This window comes from Camelus bactrianus, chromosome 23, assembly GCF_048773025.1.
Source record: "Camelus bactrianus isolate YW-2024 breed Bactrian camel chromosome 23, ASM4877302v1, whole genome shotgun sequence".
Taxonomy (NCBI): domain Eukaryota; kingdom Metazoa; phylum Chordata; class Mammalia; order Artiodactyla; family Camelidae; genus Camelus; species Camelus bactrianus.
The window spans coordinates 22,729,324-22,753,261 of NC_133561.1; the positions used below are offsets into that span (position 1 = coordinate 22,729,324).

The following is a 23,938-nucleotide window of genomic DNA, read 5'->3' on the forward strand; positions in this document are numbered from 1 at the left end:
GAGCCAGGATTCCAGTTCAGGCTATTTGATGCTATGTCCTCTGCTGTGAACCTTTGTTCTAAACTATGTGCCTGATTTAAAACACACACACACACACACACACACACACACACACTCACACACACACACTCACACACACACACTCACACTCACTCACTCACTCACTCACTCACTCAGCAAGTCCTTGGTGCTGTCCAACAGCTATTTTGGCTGTCTTGTGAAATAGTAATCTGGAAATGTTCATAGAAAATTTGAAGGATCATTGTAAGGGAAATCTGTTTTAAAGTGATTCCTAAACTTAGGAATAGTTGGACTAACACATTTAATGTTTCCTCCAAGTGTTTATAGATTCCTTAACATCCTCTTGAGAAAGGTGATTTATAAGTATAAATAACCAAAAAAAAAGAGAGAAATTATTTCTTCCCAGACATAACAAATGTGTTTTATGCAGAAACAGTCTCCAAATGTACTATTTTTTCTTCTACTTAGTCATTGTTTCCTTTTAATGTTCCCCAAGAAAAAGATGATAGCAAAATTCCATAACATTTGCCCATTGCTTTTGTAAAAACAATGGATGTTTAAAGGTGCAAAAACACACTACTGTGTTTATGTAGCTCTCTTTTAAAAATAGTACAAGATGGGTTTAGTTTTCATTGTCTTCAAATCTTTACAGTTAAGTAAGACCACTCTAATTATCTGAATCCCAATTCCTGAGCTATAATTACCTGTAATGGCTTGCTGTTTATTTCATGGCCTATTACAGTCGTGATCCATCTCTTTTAAAATAGTGCCAGTGATAAATGATAACAACATCTAGGAATTATCTTTTTGGTACCCTAGTTCTAATAAATTTATTTTGTATGAACATGAATTTGAGTTGAATTTTAAAGTTTTTCTAATCTGTAGTATTGTATCCACAGCAGATTTATTTTCTTGTTGTTTTTAATTCCTTTTAAATAGAACCACCTCATATCAATGGACCTGAAGAAGCTATGGAGTTATCAGTAATTGTTAATAATCCACTTGAACTTACCTGCATTGCTTCGGGAATCCCAGCTCCTAAAATTACCTGGATGAAAGATGGACGGCCCCTTCCACAGATGGATCAGGTGCAAATTCTTGGAGGAGGAGAAGTACTTCGAATATCTAGTGCTCAGGTAAGTTCAAAGTTCATACAGCTGTTTTATCCTAGGTTAAACTTCTCCTTTGCTAACATAAGAGAAATGTTAGAGAAACTGTCTTTGAATCTGAATGTATCACAGAACTCTGTAACTTTAGCAAGGGTAGATTGGTTCTATGACATGCATGATTGGGTAGACACTTACAAGGTAACATGATTAAAAGGAAGTGAAATTATCCTATTAAACTCAGAAGAAAGCCAGATACTGTCACATTGATTTTGCAAGTTTTCACAGTGCTGTAAGTGATCATGTATTTCCTGAAGCTCTTAATTTGTGCCGTGTAGCTCTTTACAGAACTGGCAGAAAGCAATCCAGAGTATGTATGTATGAGGCTTCAAAGAGCACTTTTGATCTCCAGAATGAACGAGTGGACATGAAAATCTGAAGACAGAATTTTTTTAAAAATGATCAATTCAATAAAATTGACTGTTCTTTTAGTTTGTATTTAAGGAAATTAATCTGAAATGTAAATATATGAAAGAGAAGTATGTCTGGGATGTCTTATTGTTACAGTATTCTGTTCTACTAACAAAGGCAAACCTTATGTTACAGATATTATCCATATGCTTCCTACTGCACTCATCTGTAAACTGAGCATAAAAGTAGAAATAATATCATTTTTATATACTTGGGCATTTAGAGATTATCTAACATGATGTGCTTAGACTGGTGCCACCAGCATGTAGTGATGCTGAAATGGAGTTAGAATTATTGTTGTTGCTGCTGCTTTTTATTTGCCTTATAATCATCATTTCTTTAAAAGTAGAATAACAACTTAGCTAATCATATTTTGTGTGCATTTTCACTGTAGAAAGAGGAAGGAAAGGGAGCTAGAAAAGAGAGCAAAGGATCATAAATCGTGTCAGTCTCATGTTCAGCTGTGGGTTCTGTCACCCCATCATGATGGCTCTGGGAGGCAGTGTCTTTATACCCTTTACACAAATGTAGAAACAGACATGGAGAGATTAAATAGTCGCTGGCCAAGTCATTAACGCTGCTCAGTGAGGAAGCTGGTCTCAGCCCTGGGTCTGGTGCAAATGCCAGGCCAGTGAAACTCAACCCAGTTCTTGTTTCTAACATTAAGGAGAACACACTGTCCCTCCCCATCTCCTCTCCGCCAAACATTTCAGTAATCCAGAGAAATCTCAGGTCTAACTATCAAACCACTTACTGAATCAAACCCCTTGCATATTATAATGTCAACAGACCAAAAAGGAAGCAAAAGAATTTTGTAACATAAGGAATTGTATGGAGACAGGAAAGTGTATGGACTAGAACCATAAACATAAAAGAATCATGGTAAATAAAGCTTCAAGGGAAAGTTAAGGTTGCATTACATAGGCTCTTAAATGTAAGGATGAAAAGTTAAGTTACAACAAAGGAAGACAAAGTTTCCATGGAGTGTTACACGGTGACACACATATACAAAGGTAATACCTGGGACATTTCTCAGCCTCCAAGACGTTTCCAGTTGTCTAGGAGAAATAAAACTACGCATTTGATAAAATTAGGGAAAGAAACAACAAGAAAACCATTAAAAACATTAGAGAATTGAAAACCTAAATAGTATCAAGTCCCAAGACTGCTCTAAGTTCCTCTGCCCCTCTGTGTTTTCATAGCATTTGGGGCGTATCTGTTATAGCACTTGTTACTAAATTATATTTTACTGACCTGAACTTTGTCTTTTTGTGTATGTACCTGTAACATAGCTGTACATGATACATAATGGATGCTTTGCAAATTCTAAATTATGTGGTAAAGACAAGAGTTTGCTAAGACATTTTCTGTCAGACCCTCACTCTGTGATTTATTCCAAAGGGGGAATAATTCTGTGAGCAAAAAGATTTGAAAAACTTCAGGTACTGTACCTTCCCCTCCTTTGTGAGACATAATGCCTGTCAACACCTCTGCAAAATCTTACTCTGAAGAAACCTGATCAACTATCACTTTTCAAACACCCTATTAACAAGACACACTTTAGAAAACGTGGCTACTAATAATAACTGTCGACATTCAGAAGGGCGTAAGTTGTCTGGAAATGTTTCTTGGAGGTGGCAAGATTTAATAACAGTCATGAATCTGGGACATTGTGCTGTACACCAGAAATTGACACGCTGTAACTGACTATACTTCAATTTAAAAAAAGAACAGTCATGAATGATGGTGCAAGTGTGACTGAGTCAAGATCAGTGGAGGGGGCAATATCATTTAGGAATAAACTGAGTTGGTGGAGTTGACTGTTAGAGGTTTTAAAGATACAGTGAGAAACCCAGAAATTCTTCTCTGAGCAGTGGGGTGTCACTTTGAACTCTCAATTTAAGAATGATATGACTGTCATTCTTATAAAGTTGTATTGAATAGTTTCCAAATGTACTCGTCTTACCATGCTAGTCTTAGGTTTTTTTCAAAGGAGTTTTTGCAACCTATTAAAAAGTTTTTCCATTACCTCTAAAGTCAGTTTTGAATGTAAGAATTTAAAAATTCCCAGGATTCTAGGACTGTTGAAGTAATGAAATAAATGAAAACAAAATTGTTCTGCTTTTCCGAAATACATTTTTCACAGTAATACACAGCGTCAGACGTGAAGGAAGACTAACACCTCCAGTGGAAACTATGCATTGGGGAGTTTTAAAGAAATGTTTCTGGTTTCAGTCAGAAAATAGTAGATTTTTGCTGTCAGCCTGACCTATTTACAGCCAAATTACATAATATTGCTGTTTTGTTTCACCATGTATGTCAAAGGTAGATTAAAAACGTCGTATTAATTAATGTGCTTTATTTAAGTCCCTTGATGTTTTATTTACTTGCTTGTCTGTCTGGTTGATTGGCTGGTTAATATACTTTATTTTCTTCAGGAAGACTCCAGTAGAACTTCTCAGTCTGCAACTTTAATCCATAAATACTTAATTTCTTCAGTAAATACTGAGTAGTATCTAATCTGTCAAGTATCATGCTGGGCCCTCTGTATATCTGCCTTTTCTGAGATCATTAAATATGCCTAACATGCAAATATTCTGAGATCAAATACTAAAATCCTGTTAAATCTGTGTCAAGTAGATTTACATGTAACAGAGATGCCAAGCAATACTCAGTGTCAGAGTGCTAATCGCAAATGTTAGAACAGTTGAAAAATTTCAGTCCTTGTGTATCTTAATGATATCTTGCTTTATGTGAGACTTTTATATTCTTTCTAATGCATATTTATTCTCATCACCAAAACATTGACATTGTGTGATTCATTTCTTTGAATTTCGTAGGTGGAAGATACAGGAAGATTTACATGTCTGGCCTCCAGTCCCGCGGGAGACGATGATAAAGAATATTTAGTGAGAGTGCACGGTAAATTTAGCAGAATGTCCTGGAGTTTGACATACACTGATACCTAATCAGAAGCTAATTTATGGAACGCAGGGTGACTACATAGCACATCATAGAGATTTGTTCATGTATCAGGAAATAAGTATTTTGCACATCTGATTTTTATATTTGGTCAAGGGCTTTGGGGAATAGTTTCATGGATTTTTTGGGGGGTTGTTTTGTTCCTGTACAAATAATTCGTAGTCACTGATTTTAAATAACAGAATATAAAGTATGATAAAAACGAAAATAAAAATCATTTCTAATTCCACTACACAAAGGTAAGACCTTTTTACATATGAATGTTTTGTCACAGAAATGCAATCATAGAGCATGAAGTATTTAATTTTTTTATCTCACTTAGTAGTATGGCGAACATGTTTTCATGTCAAAAAATATATTCTTATAATACTACTTTTTTAGTGATTGCATGATGTCCCACTTTATGAATATGCCATTATTTATTTAATACAGTCCTTATTTTGGGTATTTAGGCTGTTTCTATGTTTTCACCAATATAAGCAACACTGTTAGAAATATCTTCTATATATGTTTTAGCCTGTCCCTTTAATTATTTTGTTTTGATGAATTGCTGTAAGCACACTTGCTTGATTACATGCACATATGTGTGCGCATGCACACCCGTACACATTTTAAGACCAAATTACCTTCTAGAAAAGTTAAGCCAATTAGACTGTGGCCAGTACTATTTTGACATAGAAATGCAAATTACTCTTCATGGGGAGAAACATTTAAAAAGCTTAACAGAAGATCTTTATAGCCCAAATGAGCAGGCATAGGGCTGTTATATTGTTTGAGGTCCCCCTCCCCCGCTAGTCCTGCACACAAATTAGACCTGCCATTAATTGACATGTAAATTGTGTATATAATTGAGTCATATAAAAAAGATACATTTTTAAATTGTGACATAGTTGATTTGCAATATTATATTAGTTTCAGGTGTATACCACAGTGATTCAAAATTTTTATAAATCATACTTCATTTAAAGTTATTATAAAATACTGACTATATTCACTGTACTGTGTAATATATCCTTGTAGCTTATTTATTTTATACATAGTAGTTTGTATCTCTTAATCCTTTATCCCTATTTTACCCCTCTACCTTTCTGCATGGTAATAAAAATGTATACATTTCTTTATATTATGATAGACAGACACTAATTTAGTAGTTTTTAAATGTGATTTTCAGAGAAAAGTATTGCCACATGTAGACCTGGACAAGGAATCCTTTCTTTGTGCCTGAGTTTCTTTACCTGTTAAATGGTAATAAAATGTGGTTATATTACTTCCCTATCATTCATGTAGCCATTGGAAGAATTCCATTAATGTGTGTGAAGCACTGAATAAGGTTTAGAAAAGCACTTCACTCTTTGTAATCACTGTACTATAAATTGAGTAGTGTTTCAAGTTTATGCTTCTCATTTCGTACAGCAGAAACATTCGTTGAACACCTAAGATAACCCAGATCGTTTTCCATCACGTTTGTTAAAAGTCTTTGGTGTATTTGTTCCCACACCCAGTACCCCCTAACATTGCTGGAGCTGACGAGTCCCAGGATTTCACTGTGTTACGGAACAGGCAAGTGACACTGGAATGCAAATCGGATGCAGTGCCTCCACCTGTAATTACTTGGCTTAAAAACGGAGAACGGTTACAGGTAAATCTTGCCAAGTTCCACAGATTTGTTTTGAGAAAAAAAAAATCAGCCAAAAATCAGAGTCCCTGCTAGGCAAAGAGCATCAAGCTACTAGTTATTCAGCATTGCAGGAGTAAGCACAGAGTCCTTTAATCAGCCTTCTTTTCTCTGCCTTTGCTGGGGTGGTTAGTAGCTAGTTATGAGTCAGAAGACGGGTATTTTCATTTAGACACTGTAAATTGGCCCAAATATGTGTCTCTTGGAGCCCATAAAGTTGGATGGAAACACTCAGCTATGTCTTTACTTGAGAAAGAAGAAATCATCAGGGTCTTAAGAGAACTGCCTGTCTTGCCAAGTCCCTAGGGCAAACCTGTTTCTGAATTTCCTTGGTCTAAACTTGGACCGCAGGAGTGATCCCAAGGATCTGGGTAACACCAGGAGTGTAGGACTGGAATTCTTGTAGAATACAGTTACTGACTGTCTAAAGGTTCCTGTGCTCAGGTGATACCTGTCTGCTGTCACAGAGTGTCACATCCCAGGATCCTAAGCCTGATAGGGTTGGCTTGACTTTGAATACTCTGATTGTCCTTAACCTAGTAGTTACTTATCTTTTTTCCCTCCTTTGTTCTCCCTCATCCTGTTAGTATAACCTATTGTGGCACACTTTACCTAACTAAAAGGAAATTAGGTCCCTAATAACCAAGGCAGAATGACTTCCGCCACCACCAAAACACATAAACACCAAATACAGAGAGACTGGATTCTAACTGAGAGTAACTTACATGTTAAATCGTCATGCATATCACTTAACACTCTCATGCCTCAGTTTCTCTGTTTATTGTGTACCTACTATAATGCCAGGCACTACGATTGCTACTGAGAGTAGACTTAATCTTCAAGGAGCTCACAGATTATCTGAAAATATACAGAAGTGAATCAAAGATTATAGAATTGATTCTGCTGATAAAGTATGTTAGAGGGATATACAGCATTTTATGGACACAGAGAGAAGCAAGTAGCCCAGACTGAAGGGTAAAGAATAGCCCAAGGAAGCCTCTGGGAAAGGATGGGCTCAATTTAAATATTAGGTCAGTGTTGAATGAGGAAGAAGGGGATTCCACACATAGGTGATGGGCATGCACAAAGCCATTGCAGGAAAAGGAATGCTGCTGCCCCAGGAACTGCAAGTACCTTGATATGGCTGGAGTAGACCTTGATTAAAATCCTTTGATGATTCTCCATGAATTTCAGGATTCAGGGTAAACCATCCAGCTTGGCTTACAAAGCCCTTCATGCTCTGACTTTTCCTCCATAGTCTTGTCTCCCAAGTGTGCCTTTTACTCTAAACCATTAGCTATCCAGATAGGGACTGAGTGAATGTTGATGATGGAGAAGTTCAAGTAATCTCAGATGTGACTAAGTGATGTCAGTGTGGGGACAGGGTGAGTTGAACAGTTATGAAAAAAATAGGTGAGTTAGGTGAGTTCAGTTTTAGATCTTTTGAGTTTGACTTACCTATATATTATCCAAGAGGAGATTCTAAAAAGCACTAAGAAATATGGGCCCATATTTCATACAAAACATCTTTCATTTGATGGTCCTCAATGGTATAAACTGTTGTTGAAACCAGTGCTTTGTATGAGGTTGACCAGAAAGCACACAGTGTGAGACGACCTATAAATGAGAAGAAAGCCTACTGACAAAAGGTGAGCAGAGGAGGGAGAGAAGAATGGGACTGAGACAGAGAAATCAAAAGAGATAGGATTAAGTATAGGAGAGAGTGGTGTACTGAAAACCAGGGAAGGAGGAGGGAGTGGTTAACAGTCTGTGTTAAGATAAAAATTGAGTTGTGTCCATTGGCTTTGGCAATATATAAAAGTGATTAAAGTTCTGGACTGTGGTTCTTCAGTAGAGGGATCAAAGTAAGAGACAGGTTACAGTTGTTGGGGGAGTTAAAGAAGAGGAAGTGGAAATAATTGTGAACTGTTCTTTAAATATAAAAGAGATTTGTGGAAGAGGGTATAGCTCAGTGGTCAGAGTGAGTGCTTAGCATGCACGAGGTCTGGGTTCAATCCCCAGTACCTTCATTAGATAGATCGATAGATCAGTAGATCGATAGATTGACCGACCAAATTACCTCCCCTCCAAAAAAAAAAAAATTAAAATTTCTTAAAAGAGATTTATATATGTTTATTTACTAAAAGAGATTGAAGATATAGGAAGAGAAAGAGAAGTTTACAGGGTATAGGTCAGATTGTGTTCAATGGAGAAGGAATTGGACCCTGATCACACAGGTCAAGAGATTAGTCTTGGACAGAAGGGTTGACCTTTTTCCACAGAGCTGGGAAAATAGAAAGGAAGGTTGCATATTCATAAACAGGAAGAGGAGGGAGAAGTGCAGGCATCTGGCTTTGATTTTCTCAGTGGAGAAGGCAGCAAGTTCATACCTGAGAGTGAAGTTCTATCTGAGGAAGTAAGTCAAATTTGGAAGAAACACTGGCAGTAAATGGAAAGAGAATTGGAGAAAATCGTAGTGAAAATGAGTAAGTTAGCAGAAATTACTGATGTTCATGGAAGAAATACGTTCTGAGAATCAACTCTGAAATCCTGCTATACCCATATAAAAATTAAAAATTAAAGTATATTTTATAGAACTTGCCATACATGTTTAAGAAATCACTTATTTTCATCAGAGGTAATAAAAGTTTATTACTGATAGCCCCTATAGTGGCAATGAAAGGCCTAAAGACAAATGTGTAGACTTTTAAAATAAATGGACCTAAACTATCTTAGCATGAACAACTTTTTTCATTAGAAATATGTATTTATCTAGGACAGAGCCGATATGATAGAAAAATCTTATTTGGGCTCTTCCTGAAGTAGTCCCACTTAGGCACAATCAGAAAATATCAATCTTTGATGCTACCTGGCATTTTTTAAAGTTTATGAACAGTGCCCAGTTGGACTTAATAGCAGAGATTAGGTGTCATTATATTTCAGCATTTGATTTCAATATAAGATCTCTATATTTTCATAATTCTTGGTCCCAAGTCAGGACACAAAATAAATGCTTAACAAATATTTATAGACTAAAATCGTTTATTTACTTACTTAAAACGTATTAAAGGATTGTTTTTCCTCTAAATTAACGAAAGTGAATTTATTAGTCAGGAAACTTTGAGTTTTAAGTGACAGAACTCAAACTCAAACCAACTTGAATGAAAAAGGAGGATATTTATTAGCTACAGTAATTGGCAAACTTAAGCTTTAGGCATTACTAGATCCAGAGGCTCTAATCATGTAATAGAACATCTGTGTCCTTTCTCTGAATCTCAGCTCAGCTTGTGTCTTAGATTCAGAGCAAGCTGTCCACACATGAGTATGAGGTGGCCGCCAGATTTATGTCATTCTCACTACCAGAGATTCCAGTAAAAATCCGCCTTATTCCCCAACACTTCCAGCAGCGTCCTTCCGGGGGCCTCTGCTGGACCCAACTCTAGACCTGTCCATCCTTGAGTGGATTATTGTGGCCGTCACTGTGGAGAACTGGAGGCCCTGGCTGCACCACACTCATTGAACTAATTCCCAAGGTGTATTGGGTGACCCATGTGGCTAATTTGACACCAGGATAATGGTTGAGGGGAGCCAACAAAGGTACCAGGAGACAGGCACACTGCAGTTCATTGTAGTTATGTTTGAGGATGTAAAGTAATGTTTTATATTTTCTTTTCCTGACATTTTATTGGTAAATTTAATCCAGGCAACACCTCGAGTACGAATCCTATCTGGAGGGAGATACTTGCAAGTTAATAATGCAGATCTGGGTGATACAGCCAATTATACCTGTGTTGCCAGCAACATTGCAGGAAAGACTACAAGAGAATTTATTCTCACTGTCAATGGTAAGAAAAATTAATCACTGTTTCACAATATTAAAATTTAGCCAAGGGCATTCAAAGAGATGATGACATTTTTGTTTTTTATGAGCATACTAAATGAATTCTTGTAATTATCTTATTTCTTCTGAAAAAGACAACGTGATATTTGTACAGTAGCTATATTCAGACTAACTCAATTTCAGAAAGTAATTAAAGATACATTACTTTATCTTAGAGGATAATATGTGTACAGCTGTTAGCATATCCTGATGTTTTGTGTCATTTAGATCAGAGCCACTGGGGAAGTTAATACACTAAATATCTGGATGACGAGTGACCAGTTATTTAATCGCCTTTATTAATGTCAGTGTTTGACTATGTGCTGGACAGAGACTGCCATAGAACTGTAATTTTCTCAAATATAAAATCTAAACAGTAGAATTTGCCAAATTTCAGGAATGTGATACAGACTTCTCCCCCAAAACAGTCCCATTGGATTTTTAATATATGAAACTTTACAAGATATTGGGTGACCCATAGAGCTAGTATCTCTAACACGAAAATTAAAATTCAAGTTTTCTATTCCCATATGAACTCAATGATTAATAAAATACATGCTCTGAGACTTGCATGATTAATCACAGATGTGCTTTTTGTTAAAAGAGCCCACTGCCTGTTCTTTATTTAAAGTGAAGTTGTTCCAGTGTTAACATTCTCTGACCATTATTTGGCCAAAGAGAAATAAGAAGTATCATCTTTAATTTGTGTCATACCAGAGCTGATCTTTATTCTCTTCAAGCCTCTCTCATAGAAAGGCAGATTTCGCACACCATATCAGGGATTTAAAATCCCCTTCCCCCATCTACTCTTCATTTTTAAATACATTTTAAAGTAAAATCTTAGCTTGAGTAAGACTTTGGGAATTCAACCCCAATTCTGTTAATACAAAAGTGAATTAGCTGCAGGCAAAGCCATACCTTGACTGAAATCTCACCTTGTGTTACCTCTTCAGAGTCTTAGTTCAGGCTATGTTATTGATAGAGATGAAGTTTTCCACATGCATCTCTTGTGCAGTTCCTCCAAGCATAAAGAGTGGCCCCCAGAGTCTTGTCATTCACTTAAATAAGTCAACTGTATTGGAATGCTCTGCGGAAGGTGTGCCAACTCCAAGGATCACATGGAGAAAGGATGGAGCTGTTCTATCTGGGAATCATGCAAGGTAATGGTTCTGGGAAAGGATGCAAAATTCTGTAAGAAATGAATTATAAGTTTTTGAATCTTTGTTCTACTGCATTTGCTGGCCCTTGTGATGTTTGGAATGGGTCTGTTCATTTTAATATGAGAATCAAAACATAGTATTTTAAAAGCATAATTCCTAAGGTTTATGTTCCAAACATGATTATAATCTGTCCACGATCACAAGCCCATCTACTATGTACCTTTGCAGGATATCTTTTTTTTTTTTTTTTTGCCCCAAGGGTATTGTAAATTTATGAAGCAGGAGAAAGACTGAAAATGGATTTAACTGAGCTTTTTGAAATGTTCTCAGTCAAAATGTGCATAATCGGAAAGGCTGATTCAGGGGACTTCACTTGTAATCTTTCTTTATAGATACTCCATCCTGGAAAACGGATTCCTTCGTATCCAGTCAGCACATGTCACTGACAGTGGGCGATATTTGTGTATGGCCACCAATGCTGCTGGGACAGATCGCAGGCGAATAGATGTACAGGTCCATGGTAAACATACTTTTATGAACAACATCCCATCCTTGGGTCAGGTGTCCTTTGATAGCCTAAACCAGTAAGATCATAACGTAAAGACCGTCACACCCAGTGCTGTTTAGATGAATTACACTATGTTATGAACAGTCGAGACCCATTATGATAGCATCATGACAACAATAAGTAAATTCACAGAACCTTATTGTGTCCATAACTATAAAGCAAGTTACCAGTGATCAATTTCACTTTGGCAAAAACATCTCAAGTGGCATACTACTTGCTGAATCTGTTTCTCTCTTATTTGGTGGCTTCATTTTAGTTCCTCCATCCATTGCTCTGGGTCCTACCAACATAACTGTAACCATAAATGTTCAGACTACACTGGCTTGTGAGGCCTCTGGGATACCAAAACCATCAATCAACTGGAGGAAAAACGGGCATCTTCTTAACCTGGATCAAAATCAAAGTTCGTACAGGTAAGGAATAACCTAAGTGGAAAATCACACCTACTATTTAGAATCATATTTTTTTTAAAGAATTACCATTTTAAGCAGCAAATAAAGTATGAAGAATTAGCTAGTATGTAGAGTATGTTGTTTTTCCTTAATATGGGATTAGTTTTTCAATCTAAAATCTTTTTTCTGAATTATAGGTATAACCTCTGTATCCATAGCTCTGTGGATAACTGTCAGTGAGCTCTACAGGATTAGATTTCCATTCTGCTTTCATTTTTTTTTAGCACCTTTTGGAATTTTATTTTTAAAAAGGATAAAAAAATACCATTTGGTATGAAAGAAAAACTATTCTGTAAAAATAATACAAGCTTTGGTTGCAGAATAAAAATCAAATTTTATACCTTGAAATACAATTTAGGTATTTAGCAGCATGCGTGGGGAGGAGTAACAGTGTTTTCTCCAATTTTTTGTATCCTTCCAGCTTTACTACTATTGCTGTTAATATGACATCATATTAAGGAATTTCCAATGCTTTAGATAAGCATCATTTCTCATTTCTCGAGTTAATAGACATCTTGTCAGAGGATTTGCCATATTACTAAAAACAAATGTCCTTAATAGATCTGCCTTGACAAAAATCAATTCTGATACATCAGGAAATACAAAGCAAGGAGTGTTTCACTTAAAATTCTATTGCTACTCTCTCTTTCTCACCCTCTTAATCTTTGGACATTGGGGATTTAGTGACTTGAAAGTATACACTATGTGGAAAATGTACAATGCTCTCGAATAAAAAAGCAGGTCAAATACATTGTTGTTAAATCATTTCTCTTTATCAGTGCATAGTTTGAAGTAAGAAAACAGATATTCTTATTTAGATTCTTATTAAATAATTCTTATTCTTATTAAATAATGTATGTGCATTTATTCAACCTTCTAAGCACTTGAAGTGATCCTGATCAGTTTAGTTTTAAGCTGATAAAAAGTTAAGGAAAAGACTCCTTGATATATGTACTCTGCATCTCCAAGGTATCCAACACATATAAGGAGACATGTGAAGTAGGGAAAGGTGCAAGACAGATAGGCTTGTAGTAACCCATCTGTCGGTGGAGATAACCAAATACCAATCTGCAAAGTTATTGTGAAATTTAGAGATAATTTATGTGCAGCATTTGAGATGGTGCCAGGAATGCATTCAATGCTCAATAAACAGTGGCTCTCATCAGTGTACTCATTTCACTGTATTGCACCTGAGAAGCATGATTGATCGTGCTTTAAGCATTCAGAAAATGCAAGCTTCCCTCTTAAGATGATCATTCTACACCACTGCTTCCTGCAGATATCAAGGTTGAAGCCCTATTAACCCACTGTCATATGAACTCAAAGTCTGGTACATAAACTGATGCTCGTTTTAACATGAGGAAAAAGTTCCATTTCCCTCAGTTCACAACATGGTACCACATTGAACCAACTGGAAACATTTGTCAAAACTGATATATTGCACCTCATTGCTTTAAAATCTCTCCCCTAGGCTCCTTTCTTCAGGGTCACTAGTAATTATTTCCCCGTCTGTGGATGACACGGCAACTTATGAGTGCACAGTGACAAACGATGCCGGAGAGGATAAGAGAACCATGGATCTCGCTGTCCAAGGTAGAACTGGCTTAGCGTGCGGACTGAGCGTTACTCTAACGGTATCATTTCGTCCTTCCACTGCGGCCAGGAGGGCTTCCTTTTCTACTTACCAAACATTCACTTTCAGTGGAGAGAGAGAAAGACGTGTGGTAAGGCTTTGGAAATCTCTAAGGCTTAGAAACGTGTAGTTTTCTTCCTTTTTGGTTGTTGTTTTAGTTCCACCTTCCATAGCTGATGAGCCTACGGACTTCCTAGTCATCAGACACGCCCCAACAGTGATCACCTGCACCGCTTCCGGAGTGCCAGCCCCCTCAGTTCACTGGACAAAGAACGGTATAGGGCTGCTTCCCCGAGGAGAGAGCTATAGAATTCTGTCCTCAGGTGAGACCACACTCACTGACTACACATCTGTTGATTGAATTAGTTATTAATGGATGGCCTTACCTGGACTTCTGTTGCACCAAAATAAAAGAGTAAAATCCAGCTAAGAAAGAAACACACACACAAAAAATACATCTGCATTCCTGGACTTAGGCATCTGGAAAAATACACAGTTAGAATGAGGAGGAAAACTAGGGAAAAGGATAGGAAAAAAAATCTAGAAACAAAATAACAGATAATAGCTAAGGCTGATTTGAATATATTAAGCATGACCAGTGGGGTTTTATGTGCATATTTACTAAACCTGAGGTTTAACAAATTCACTGGTTGCCGTTGAGTGAAACACACTCCAAATAGAATATCCATTCATTTAACAAACATTTAGTACCTAAAATAGGCTATGTACTCCACTGAGTTTCTGATGATATAAATCTAAGACAGGGTTCTTTCAAGGTTTCTATAATTTAGCAAGTAAGGCTGGGTGATAAGTGATAGGATGGATGGTTTTTGAGGGTGCTTGTAACCATCATTTATAAAATTCTAAGTACTGAAAATTTTATAGTATTAAATAGAAAAAGTTAATTCACCTAAATGAAAGTATAGATGATTCACATTTGTGTTTCTGAAAATTCATCCTGCACTGGGGAGATGGAGGTACATTGAAGATAAACTAAAGTACCAAGTAATATCCTGAACATTCTGGGGTTTTATGAGTATGTGCATATTATTCTCAGATTATTTGTTTATTTCTTCAATAGAAGGGAAATAAAGAAAGATTTGTTCTCAGGATAGAACTTGACTATCTCAGAAATCTGCATAGATTGGTAGCAAATAAAATCATAAAATATAAATTAACTACTCTTCAGCACAAAGTACTGTGCTAAGAAAACAGTTTAGAACTTTCTAAAAATGCTAAACAGAGTTACCACAGGACCCAGCAACTCCACTCCTAGGTATCTGCCCAGAGAAATGAAAACTTGTGTCCACACAAAGACTTGTATGCAGATGTTCATACAGTGTTATTCCCGATAGGCCAAAATTCGAAACATTGTAAACGTCCATCAGCTGGTGAATGGATAAACAAAATGTGGATAACTGGCACGATGAAATTCTATTTAGCAATAAAATAGAACAAATATATTGACATGTGCTACAGCAAAAACTATGCTCTACTAAAGAGGACAGACATAAAAGACTTCTGTATGATCCCGTCTGTATGAAATGTTTAGAAGAGACAAATACACAGAAACAAAAAGATGAGTCATTGCCTAGGGCTGACGTAGGGAGTGAGGAGGGACTATTGATGGAATGAGATTTCATTTTGTGGGTAATGGAAATGTTCTAAAATGTGAGAATTGCACAACTCTGTAAATATACTGAAAATTGTTGAATTGTACATTGAAACAGGTGAAATTTTTGGTCTGTAAATTTTGTCTAAAGTTGTTAATAGTGATTAAAAAAAACTGCCTTAGGCACTTCATCTGGTACAAGTATGAATACAAGCCAAGTACCACTGTGCTAGGGGAATGAAAACACAAAAATTGAAGAGACATGGTTTATCAAACCAGAAAAATGGGGATGCACTCTGCATGAAAACATTCTCCTTTTTAGGAACGATTGAAATATTTGCCACTCAGTTAAACCATGCTGGAAGATACACTTGTGTCGCCAGGAATGCCGCTGGTTCTGCACATCGACATGTGACCCTTCGCGTCCAGGGTATGGAAGGTTATTTGTTCCTTAAAATCTTGTGTATTTTTTAAGTATGTTTATTCTTGAAAGGCGGTACTGTCTAGAGTCATAAACCACAGTAACATTTTGGAGATATGAAAGCCTGATATTCTTTAATAGACTTAAAAAAAAATACAGATGACAAACCACACAGAGCAACCCCTCAATTATTTTTCTTCTTGGATTTTTATGATCTGTTTCTAATTTTAGTCTTTTCTATGGAGTTCTTCTAATGGAAAGTAGCTGTGGTAACAAGACTCAAAAAATGCGATACAGCCAATAGGTGCTTTTCCTTGGGAGAATGAAATCACTAATATTTTGGAATTATGAGTTTGGGCATATTTAACCTCATGACTACAAGAGACAGTTATGCCACTCACTAATGCCCTTGCTTATTTCCATTGATTAATTATTATAGAGCCTCCAGTTATTCAGCCTCAGCCAAGTGAACTAGACGTCATTTTAAACAATCCCGTTTTATTACCATGTGAAGCAACAGGGACACCCAGTCCTTTTATCACTTGGCAGAAAGAAGGCATCAGTGTCATCACTGCAGGTACCTACCACTGTTTATATCAATAAAAACCATGGCAAGTCAGTTTTATATTTCAGAAGTCTATAAGATTTTTTTTTATGAAAATAGAAATTCATCTCACTTTGCTTTCTTAACTGTGATGTAGGTAGAAGCCATGCACTTCTTCCTCGTGGTGGCTTGCAGATCTCCAGAGCTGTCAGAGAGGATGCTGGTACTTACATGTGTGTGGCTCAGAATCCAGCTGGTACAGCCTTGGGCAAAATCAAGTTAAATGTACAAGGTACCTAAATAACAAATCTGTATGTCTTCGTTGCAAAGATGCTTGTAACAGTGTATATGAAAATTCATGTATCTAGAGTAATTATGCTGCCATAGTTCTTAACATTCTTACGTTTACATTACCCTATTTGTTTTTTTATTCCCTTTATGAAGAACAAAAAGTAATGCTTGATTGTTTCTTGGTATTATTTGTATAAGTAGACTGAGGCATTTCATGATATTTTGAATTTCTTTGAACCTCCCTTTGATACTCTCTTTCATTGTAGCACATGTTTAAAGTGATTTTTAAAACCATTCTCTCCATAATACTCCTTTGGGTACTTTATGAAACAGTGGATTGTAATATCCACTTGAAAAAACAAATCTTAATTTTTTTATTTGCAAATCATAATAAAATGTCATCAAACAAAAAAATAATCATAACTGCAATTAAACCAACTTGCTAGAAAAAATTATTCTAAAGACAGAGTTGGGGTTTTTTCACATTAACTGATATTTTCTTGATATAATGTTCATTTCTTGCATGTGTTGCTTTTGTGAATGAAGGTGTGGCCTAGAAATAGGCTCTGAGTTACTGAATTTGCATTAGCTGATTTGAATTTCCTTATAATATGATTTTCCTATGGTGAATTAATGACCTTATTAAGCTTATTTACCTGCAGACTATAAATCTACATTCTTTGAACTTCTCAACATTTTTTTCAACAAATATGTATTGGGATAATCAGTGGAAATATATTGAACATTACAGACATGATCCTTTCCTAATGGTATGGAGAACGAAAAAAAACTAAACTACCAAAAAAATGAAATAATTATAAATTCTGACGTATTCTATGCAGAGAGAAAACAGAAGGCTGAGATGGAGAATGGTGGGAAAATATGAGGACCACTTTTACACTAGTGGTTGAAGTAGGTTTCCCTCAGGGACTTGTATCAGAGCTGAGACTTGAAGGATGACCTGGGATAAGCCATGTAAAGGTGGCAGAGTGTCCAAGGGGGAGAGGACAGCGTGTGCAGTGGCCCCAAGGCAGGAACAAGGAAGAAGAGAAGCCTGCCAGTGTGGCTGACCATGGTGAACGTGGGAAGGCTGGCAAAATGTGAAGAAAGTCAGAAAAGAAGGCAGGACCAGTGCATGGAGGGCCCGGCAGACCAGAGGAGGGTTAAGATTCCCTTCTCTGCAATGTTGAAGACTTTTAAGGGTTTAACCAAGACTCTTACTTGGTTTTAGGAAGGTCTGTTTGGCTGTTATATAAGTAATGGTTTCAAAAAAGCTCAAGACTAGAACTAGGAGAACTATTCAAGTGCTCTAGGCATCAGGTTATGTAGGCTGGCTGGGAGTGGGAGCGGGTGTATGATTTGCAGGAGTACATGAGGAAAGGGACAGATTAAAGAAATTTGGGGAGGTGCAATTGCCAGGATTGCTGATGAATCTGACTGGGAGGTTAGGAAAAGAGAAGAGTTAGTGATGTTTCCTGAGCTTTGGGCTTCAGCTAGTGAGCGGAGAGAGTGCCACAGGGGAATGAATGCAAGGGGAAGAACTGATTTTGGAGGAAAGAAAACATGACTTCTGTTTAATCATGTTAGATGTGGGAAATTATTAGAAATCCTACTAGAGACGTTAAAAAGGAGTTGAATATTTATCAATTCAGAGCTCAAGGGAGAAGTATAGTCTAAAATACAAATTTGGAAGTAATTGGTGTATTTCAGTCCTCAAGACTGGATGAGAATTTGGATGAAAGAAAGCAAAGGACAAAGCTTCAGGATTCTGCATTGTTTTGAGTCTGAGAAAAGAGAGAATGCTGAAAAGAATACGAGGGAGAGGGCAGAGATGACAGAGGAAACTAGATGGAGGCTAAGAGAGGACAGTGTTTCAAGAAGAGAGTAGACTGCTTTCCTGAATGCAAGTGAGAGGTCAGTTAGGATGATGTCCAAGAAATATTAATAGGTTTTTGCAATGTAGAGGTTGTAGAAAAGAATTGTGAGGGTTTTTCATTCACTAATTAATTAAAATTAGTTATCGGAGCAATTATGGGACATAGAAACACATTAAACAACTAATAGCGTTTCAACATTCCAAAAGTAACCAGAGATAGTCACATACTCTGAAGGCATGAAAAATTCTGACTAGAGTCTCTCCATTCAGATACAATATGTAACAGTGAGCACAAATCCAACCAGATCATTTTGGTTGAAATCAATCATTTTAACATGGTGATGCATATTTTTTCACAACTTGCCGATTTTATTTTGCTCATCACCATTAGTGTACCCTAAAATTTGGCATCTTCGTGGTTGAGCATTTCTCCACACTTTCCTCTGGCAATGCAGCTGACAGTTCCTGGTCTCTGGGACTGGCTGTGCACAAGGCACTGCTTGGGTCTGTAGCGTTCTCAGAGGTCTCTTGTTTCTTGCATGTAGTAACAATGAATGTCTTGAATGGGTGGTAGATATTTCAGAGGATTTTTTTTTTTTTTTGATCTTCACTGTCTTAAAAGAGGTACTTTCACTGTCACTGTCTTCTGCACCTTCTCACAGTCTCCAGACTTGCACTGACCGGCATTGGTGGTTGGGAGGAGGGGGTGTGGCAGAGGGTATCATCCTCCCCTTCCTGCCTCTTGTACTCGTGTTTTGTTGTCCTCTCATAATTATTTAACGTGTCTGCAAAGCTCAGTAGAGTATCCAGTCCAATACCTGACTGGTATTTAATCCATTGTAAACCCTATGAAGAGAAATCCTTATCATAAGCCCTTCCACAGTTTTCTGAAGAAGTAGGAAGAGTTCTGTATCTCTCTACAGTCAAGCCTAAACCAGCACAGGTTTGAACTGTGTCAGTCCATTTATACATGGATTTTTTTTCAACAGTAAATACTACAATACTAAACAATCCAAAGTTGGTTGAATCCACAGATGTAAACCATAGATCCAGAGGTGCCAGGAACACAGAGGGCCAACTATAAGTTATATTCAGATTTTTGGTAGTTCAGAGGGTCATCATCTGTAAACCCTGCAGATGATGTTCAAAGGTTAACTGTAATTCTTCTCTATAAGCTACTTATTTACTTCTTGATTCACTCAAATAATACTTGGTTGAATATGGCCACTGTACATGAGATCATAAGTACTATATGAAGTGCATGAATGAAAAGATCTCTGAACAGTTAACTTCCAAACCTTGAAGGGGTCTGTTTTGAAACTTTAAGTAGCTGAAGTGAATCATATAATACATGTATGTTAAAGAAAATACCTCTATCAGCACAGTCTGTTTTCTAGCCACACAGTCCTTTTTGAATCCATGTTTATATCCTTATATTATCATTTACATTTGTTAACCATGTAGAGAATAATTTTCTGAAATGGGTTGAATGACTTCCAACAAAAACAAACTGTAGCAAACCTGATGATGATGATTTGATGAAATCAGGGCTTTGTTTCTCCTCAGTGTGATGTCACTTCACTGGAGTAATACTGTAGTATGTAAGTGGTACAGTCATGCTTTTAAGACAGGTTTAAACTTTGTGTCTTTTAGTTCCTCCAGTCATCAGCCCCCATCCAAAGGAACATATCATTGCTGTGGATAAGCCCATCACACTACCATGTGAGGCAGATGGCTTCCCGCCACCTGACATTATGTGGCATAAGGATGGGCGTGCAATCATGGAGTCAGTCCGGCAGCGTGTCCTCAGCTCTGGCGCTCTGCAGATAGCATTTGCTCAGCCTGATGATGCCGGCCAGTACACGTGCATGGCAGCTAACTTGGCAGGGTCAAGCAGCACGAACACCGAGCTCACTGTCCACGGTAGGTGGTTTAGCATAAGTTATTTTGATGTGCTACATCACATGGCAAAGAGAAAAGGCCACCAGGAATACGTATGGAGATCAAAACCATGCAGAACAGTAATTCATAGTGGGCTGTGTAGGGGGAGGGTTGGGGGTGTAGGTACACTTGTCCTTCAGATATGTTTTTGGCAGGCTGTGTTTATTTGTGTGTGCATATACGTGTGTGAGAAAGAACAAGATTTTATTAATAAAGCCAGGTAACTAATGTGTTGCCAGTCCCCTCACATTGTGACTATTGGGGTCTATAATTTGGCTTATGAGGGGTCCATTGGTTTTGTGACTTCCTGCTTTACTTTTCTGCAAGTCCTCTTGGCCCCAAACTAATCACCATATAATCAGCATTATAAATGGCATGTGAGCTAATGAGAATTGGAGATCTATTTGATTCATTATTTCAAAGTGGCAAAGTATTTACAGGTATATTTTTATAATAGAAAAAATACTTTTTTTCTTTGGATTCAGACAGCCAACAGAATATCTAAAGATCAGCAATGAAATATTTTAGCTGTTAATATATATTTTTAAGACTAGAGATAGGATAATTAATTAACTATCTATTAATATCAGAGGTAATTCTTGTATTAATGATGAGTTTCTGCTTTTTCTTTTTAAAAACATTTGGGAAAGCTTTTTACCTTCCAGTGTATTTGAATTTTCTATAATTTTACACCTGCTTTCACTTAATATAATTGAACTAATTAATACGCATTAGTCCTTTAGCTTCAAATAAATAATACTCCTTCCTTCAAGTATTTGTAGAAAATCTGCCAAAACTGACCATACACTAAACAACAAATTGTTAATAATATTTAAAAATACAGGCCACAATTCCTGCCCACAATGCCCTAAAGCTAGAAATGTGTAATGAACTTTTAATGTCAAAACCCCAATCCCAGGCCAATTAAAAAAAAAAAATACCATTCTAGTTAACATGTAGGTCAAAGAATATGGTTTTATTTTCAGATTATTTAGAAAGTAATAAAAATGAGGATGCCACATATCAAAATGTATGGTGTGTGGTCAAAACTAAAATCAAATACAAAGTCACAGCTTTAAAATTCTTATTCTGAAAAAGAAAGAATTTAAGTAAATGTACTAATGTTGCAACTTTGTAATCGTTAGCAAAGTTAAAATAGCAACTCCAAGGAAACCAGGATAAAGGAGATGATGACAATACAGCATAAATTAATGAAAAATGAACTGAATGTTTGTGACATACCACTCAGCAAAATAGATTTTTGTTTTTTCCATGTTATCTATGATTATGCATATAATTATTTATATATTATTTGTATGTTTATTCATTTAATCATAGAGAAATAATTTTTACTGAAACTAACCTCTGGCCTGTCACTTTAAAATATATCATTAAGATTGATCCATTTCTCACTGATGTGTTTGAATAATTCCAAACTTTATTGTTTAAGGAGGGGAGTATATTTTTGCTTGCTGAGCCAAATATTCTTACTATTTTTAAGCCTTTCTTTTAGAAGCCAGTATCTTAGTTCCAAGTCCCCTAAGGTATTTCTTAGTACCCTGAAATAGTCCATTGATCTTTCTATATTGCCTGAATTCCCGTTCAGAACAATTTTGAGACACAACAAGTATTTGCACAGAATTATGAAATCACTATAAAAACTTCCTCTGTGGTAGTATAAAAACTGAATTAAATGTCTTTGCCGATTTTACTTGGCATTTGTTGTAACACATGTGAAATATGGCAGTAATGTTTTTTCTTTAGCATTTTGTGATATTTTACATGTGGTGAGTATTTTACAGTGTTTTAAAGTAGTGAGTCTTACTAGTTTGTCCTCACGATATGTTTGTGATACAGATCCAGCAATTATACAATGGTAGAAGCATTGTTTTTAAGTTATTCTTGTTCGTTTTATTTTACTGCTTTTATTTCACTTCACTTCTGCTTACAAAGAAGAGATTCAGTTAAGGAAAAGTCAGAATTCCAAATAAAATCCAGATATTTCTAACCAGTTCTGTATCATTTTTTTCAGGAAACTGATTATAAATATATTCAGCAAGTTCAAATCCATTAGAATTCTTGCCGGCATCGAAAACACTGGTTGCTTTCATAGTAAAGAACAAGTGTCTTGACTCAGTAACGAACAAGTATCTTGATAATTTTTTTTAGTATTTCTAGCAAGTTACCCTCAAGAGTCTTTCGTGTGTTAATTTTCAATGTGAATGAAGATATTATTGAACTCAACATCCTGAATGATTATCTATTTTAAAACTCTCCATAGTACCACCTAGAATCCAGAGTGCAGAAGAACATTACACGGTCAATGAGAATTCACAAGCCGTCCTTCCGTGCCTGGCTGATGGGATCCCCACACCAGCAATTCACTGGAAAAAAGGCAACGTTCTTTTAGCTAACTTGTTAGGAAAATACACGGTTGAACCCTATGGAGAACTCATTCTGGAAAATGTGGTGGTGAGTTTAATAAACATGAATAAGTACATTAAGCCAGGCTATTAATTCACCTTTTTACCTTTAGTGACTTGGCTTAGAAATGTATTTTTAAATAATGAAAGAAAAATACTCTTACAAAATCAAGTCAAAATATTAATTGTACACATATTTCATTTTATATCCCAGGTTTAAGAATAGTAAAATACAAAAAAGCAATTTGTTTGCTCTTTTCAGGTTTTTAGATAACTCTTTCGAATCACTGACAAGGAAACTAAAATTTTACAGATCTGTGTGAGCTGAAGGTTTTGAATATTCTTAGGTGATACTTCTCCAGTCTGCAAAACAGTACCTAGCAGAAGCAGCTCAGTTTTCAGCATTAGCCCATCTGAAGAGGACTCTGTATCTACATACACCACGTGACTTTAGAAGAAACAATCATGTGGTCTGAGAGTGTCAACACTTGGCACCAAGTATTAAACATGAGTAGAATGTGAATGCCTTTCAGAGCTTTTGTACCCATCTTATTCCTTTTCATTACTCTTTAAAATGCCCAAATTTCATTACAGAGTCTTCATAGAATTAAATTTGAACAGATTAAAATGATAAAATTGATTTCAGCTCATAGTATAATTTCAGCCTTTAGCCAGCCAGACTCCTGGGATTACCAGGTAAGTAGCCCTGGTGACAGGCTATGTCATTAGACCCTAATGCAAACACATATACCAGCAGAAATTGTATTTATTCAAATCTTAGTTTCCATCAGTTGTGAGATGCGCCATTATTTTATGTACCACTGAGAAGGAAGAAAAATACAGTCAAGTAAACTAGAGAAGATAGTCAATTTTTAAGCTGTA

General features: G+C 36.4%; 1 protein-coding gene across 5 annotated transcripts in view; it reads left to right on the forward strand.

Moving 5' to 3' along the window:
• The window catches only part of HMCN1 (hemicentin 1), a 399,863-nt gene that overhangs the window by 322,908 nt on the left and 53,017 nt on the right, over positions 1-23,938 (forward strand). For all 5 annotated transcript variants that reach the window (XM_074351803.1, XM_074351799.1, XM_074351801.1 and 2 more), the window contains 14 exons: positions 961-1,157; positions 4,439-4,520; positions 6,083-6,219; positions 9,959-10,100; positions 11,151-11,295; positions 11,688-11,815; positions 12,120-12,276; positions 13,787-13,908; positions 14,107-14,271; positions 15,883-15,990; positions 16,421-16,558; positions 16,683-16,817; positions 20,346-20,615; positions 22,915-23,105. In XM_074351803.1, the coding sequence (XP_074207904.1) occupies positions 961-1,157; positions 4,439-4,520; positions 6,083-6,219; positions 9,959-10,100; positions 11,151-11,295; positions 11,688-11,815; positions 12,120-12,276; positions 13,787-13,908; positions 14,107-14,271; positions 15,883-15,990; positions 16,421-16,558; positions 16,683-16,817; positions 20,346-20,615; positions 22,915-23,105 (2,117 nt within the window). The remainder of the gene's footprint in view (positions 1-960; positions 1,158-4,438; positions 4,521-6,082; positions 6,220-9,958; positions 10,101-11,150; positions 11,296-11,687; positions 11,816-12,119; positions 12,277-13,786; positions 13,909-14,106; positions 14,272-15,882; positions 15,991-16,420; positions 16,559-16,682; positions 16,818-20,345; positions 20,616-22,914; positions 23,106-23,938) is intronic.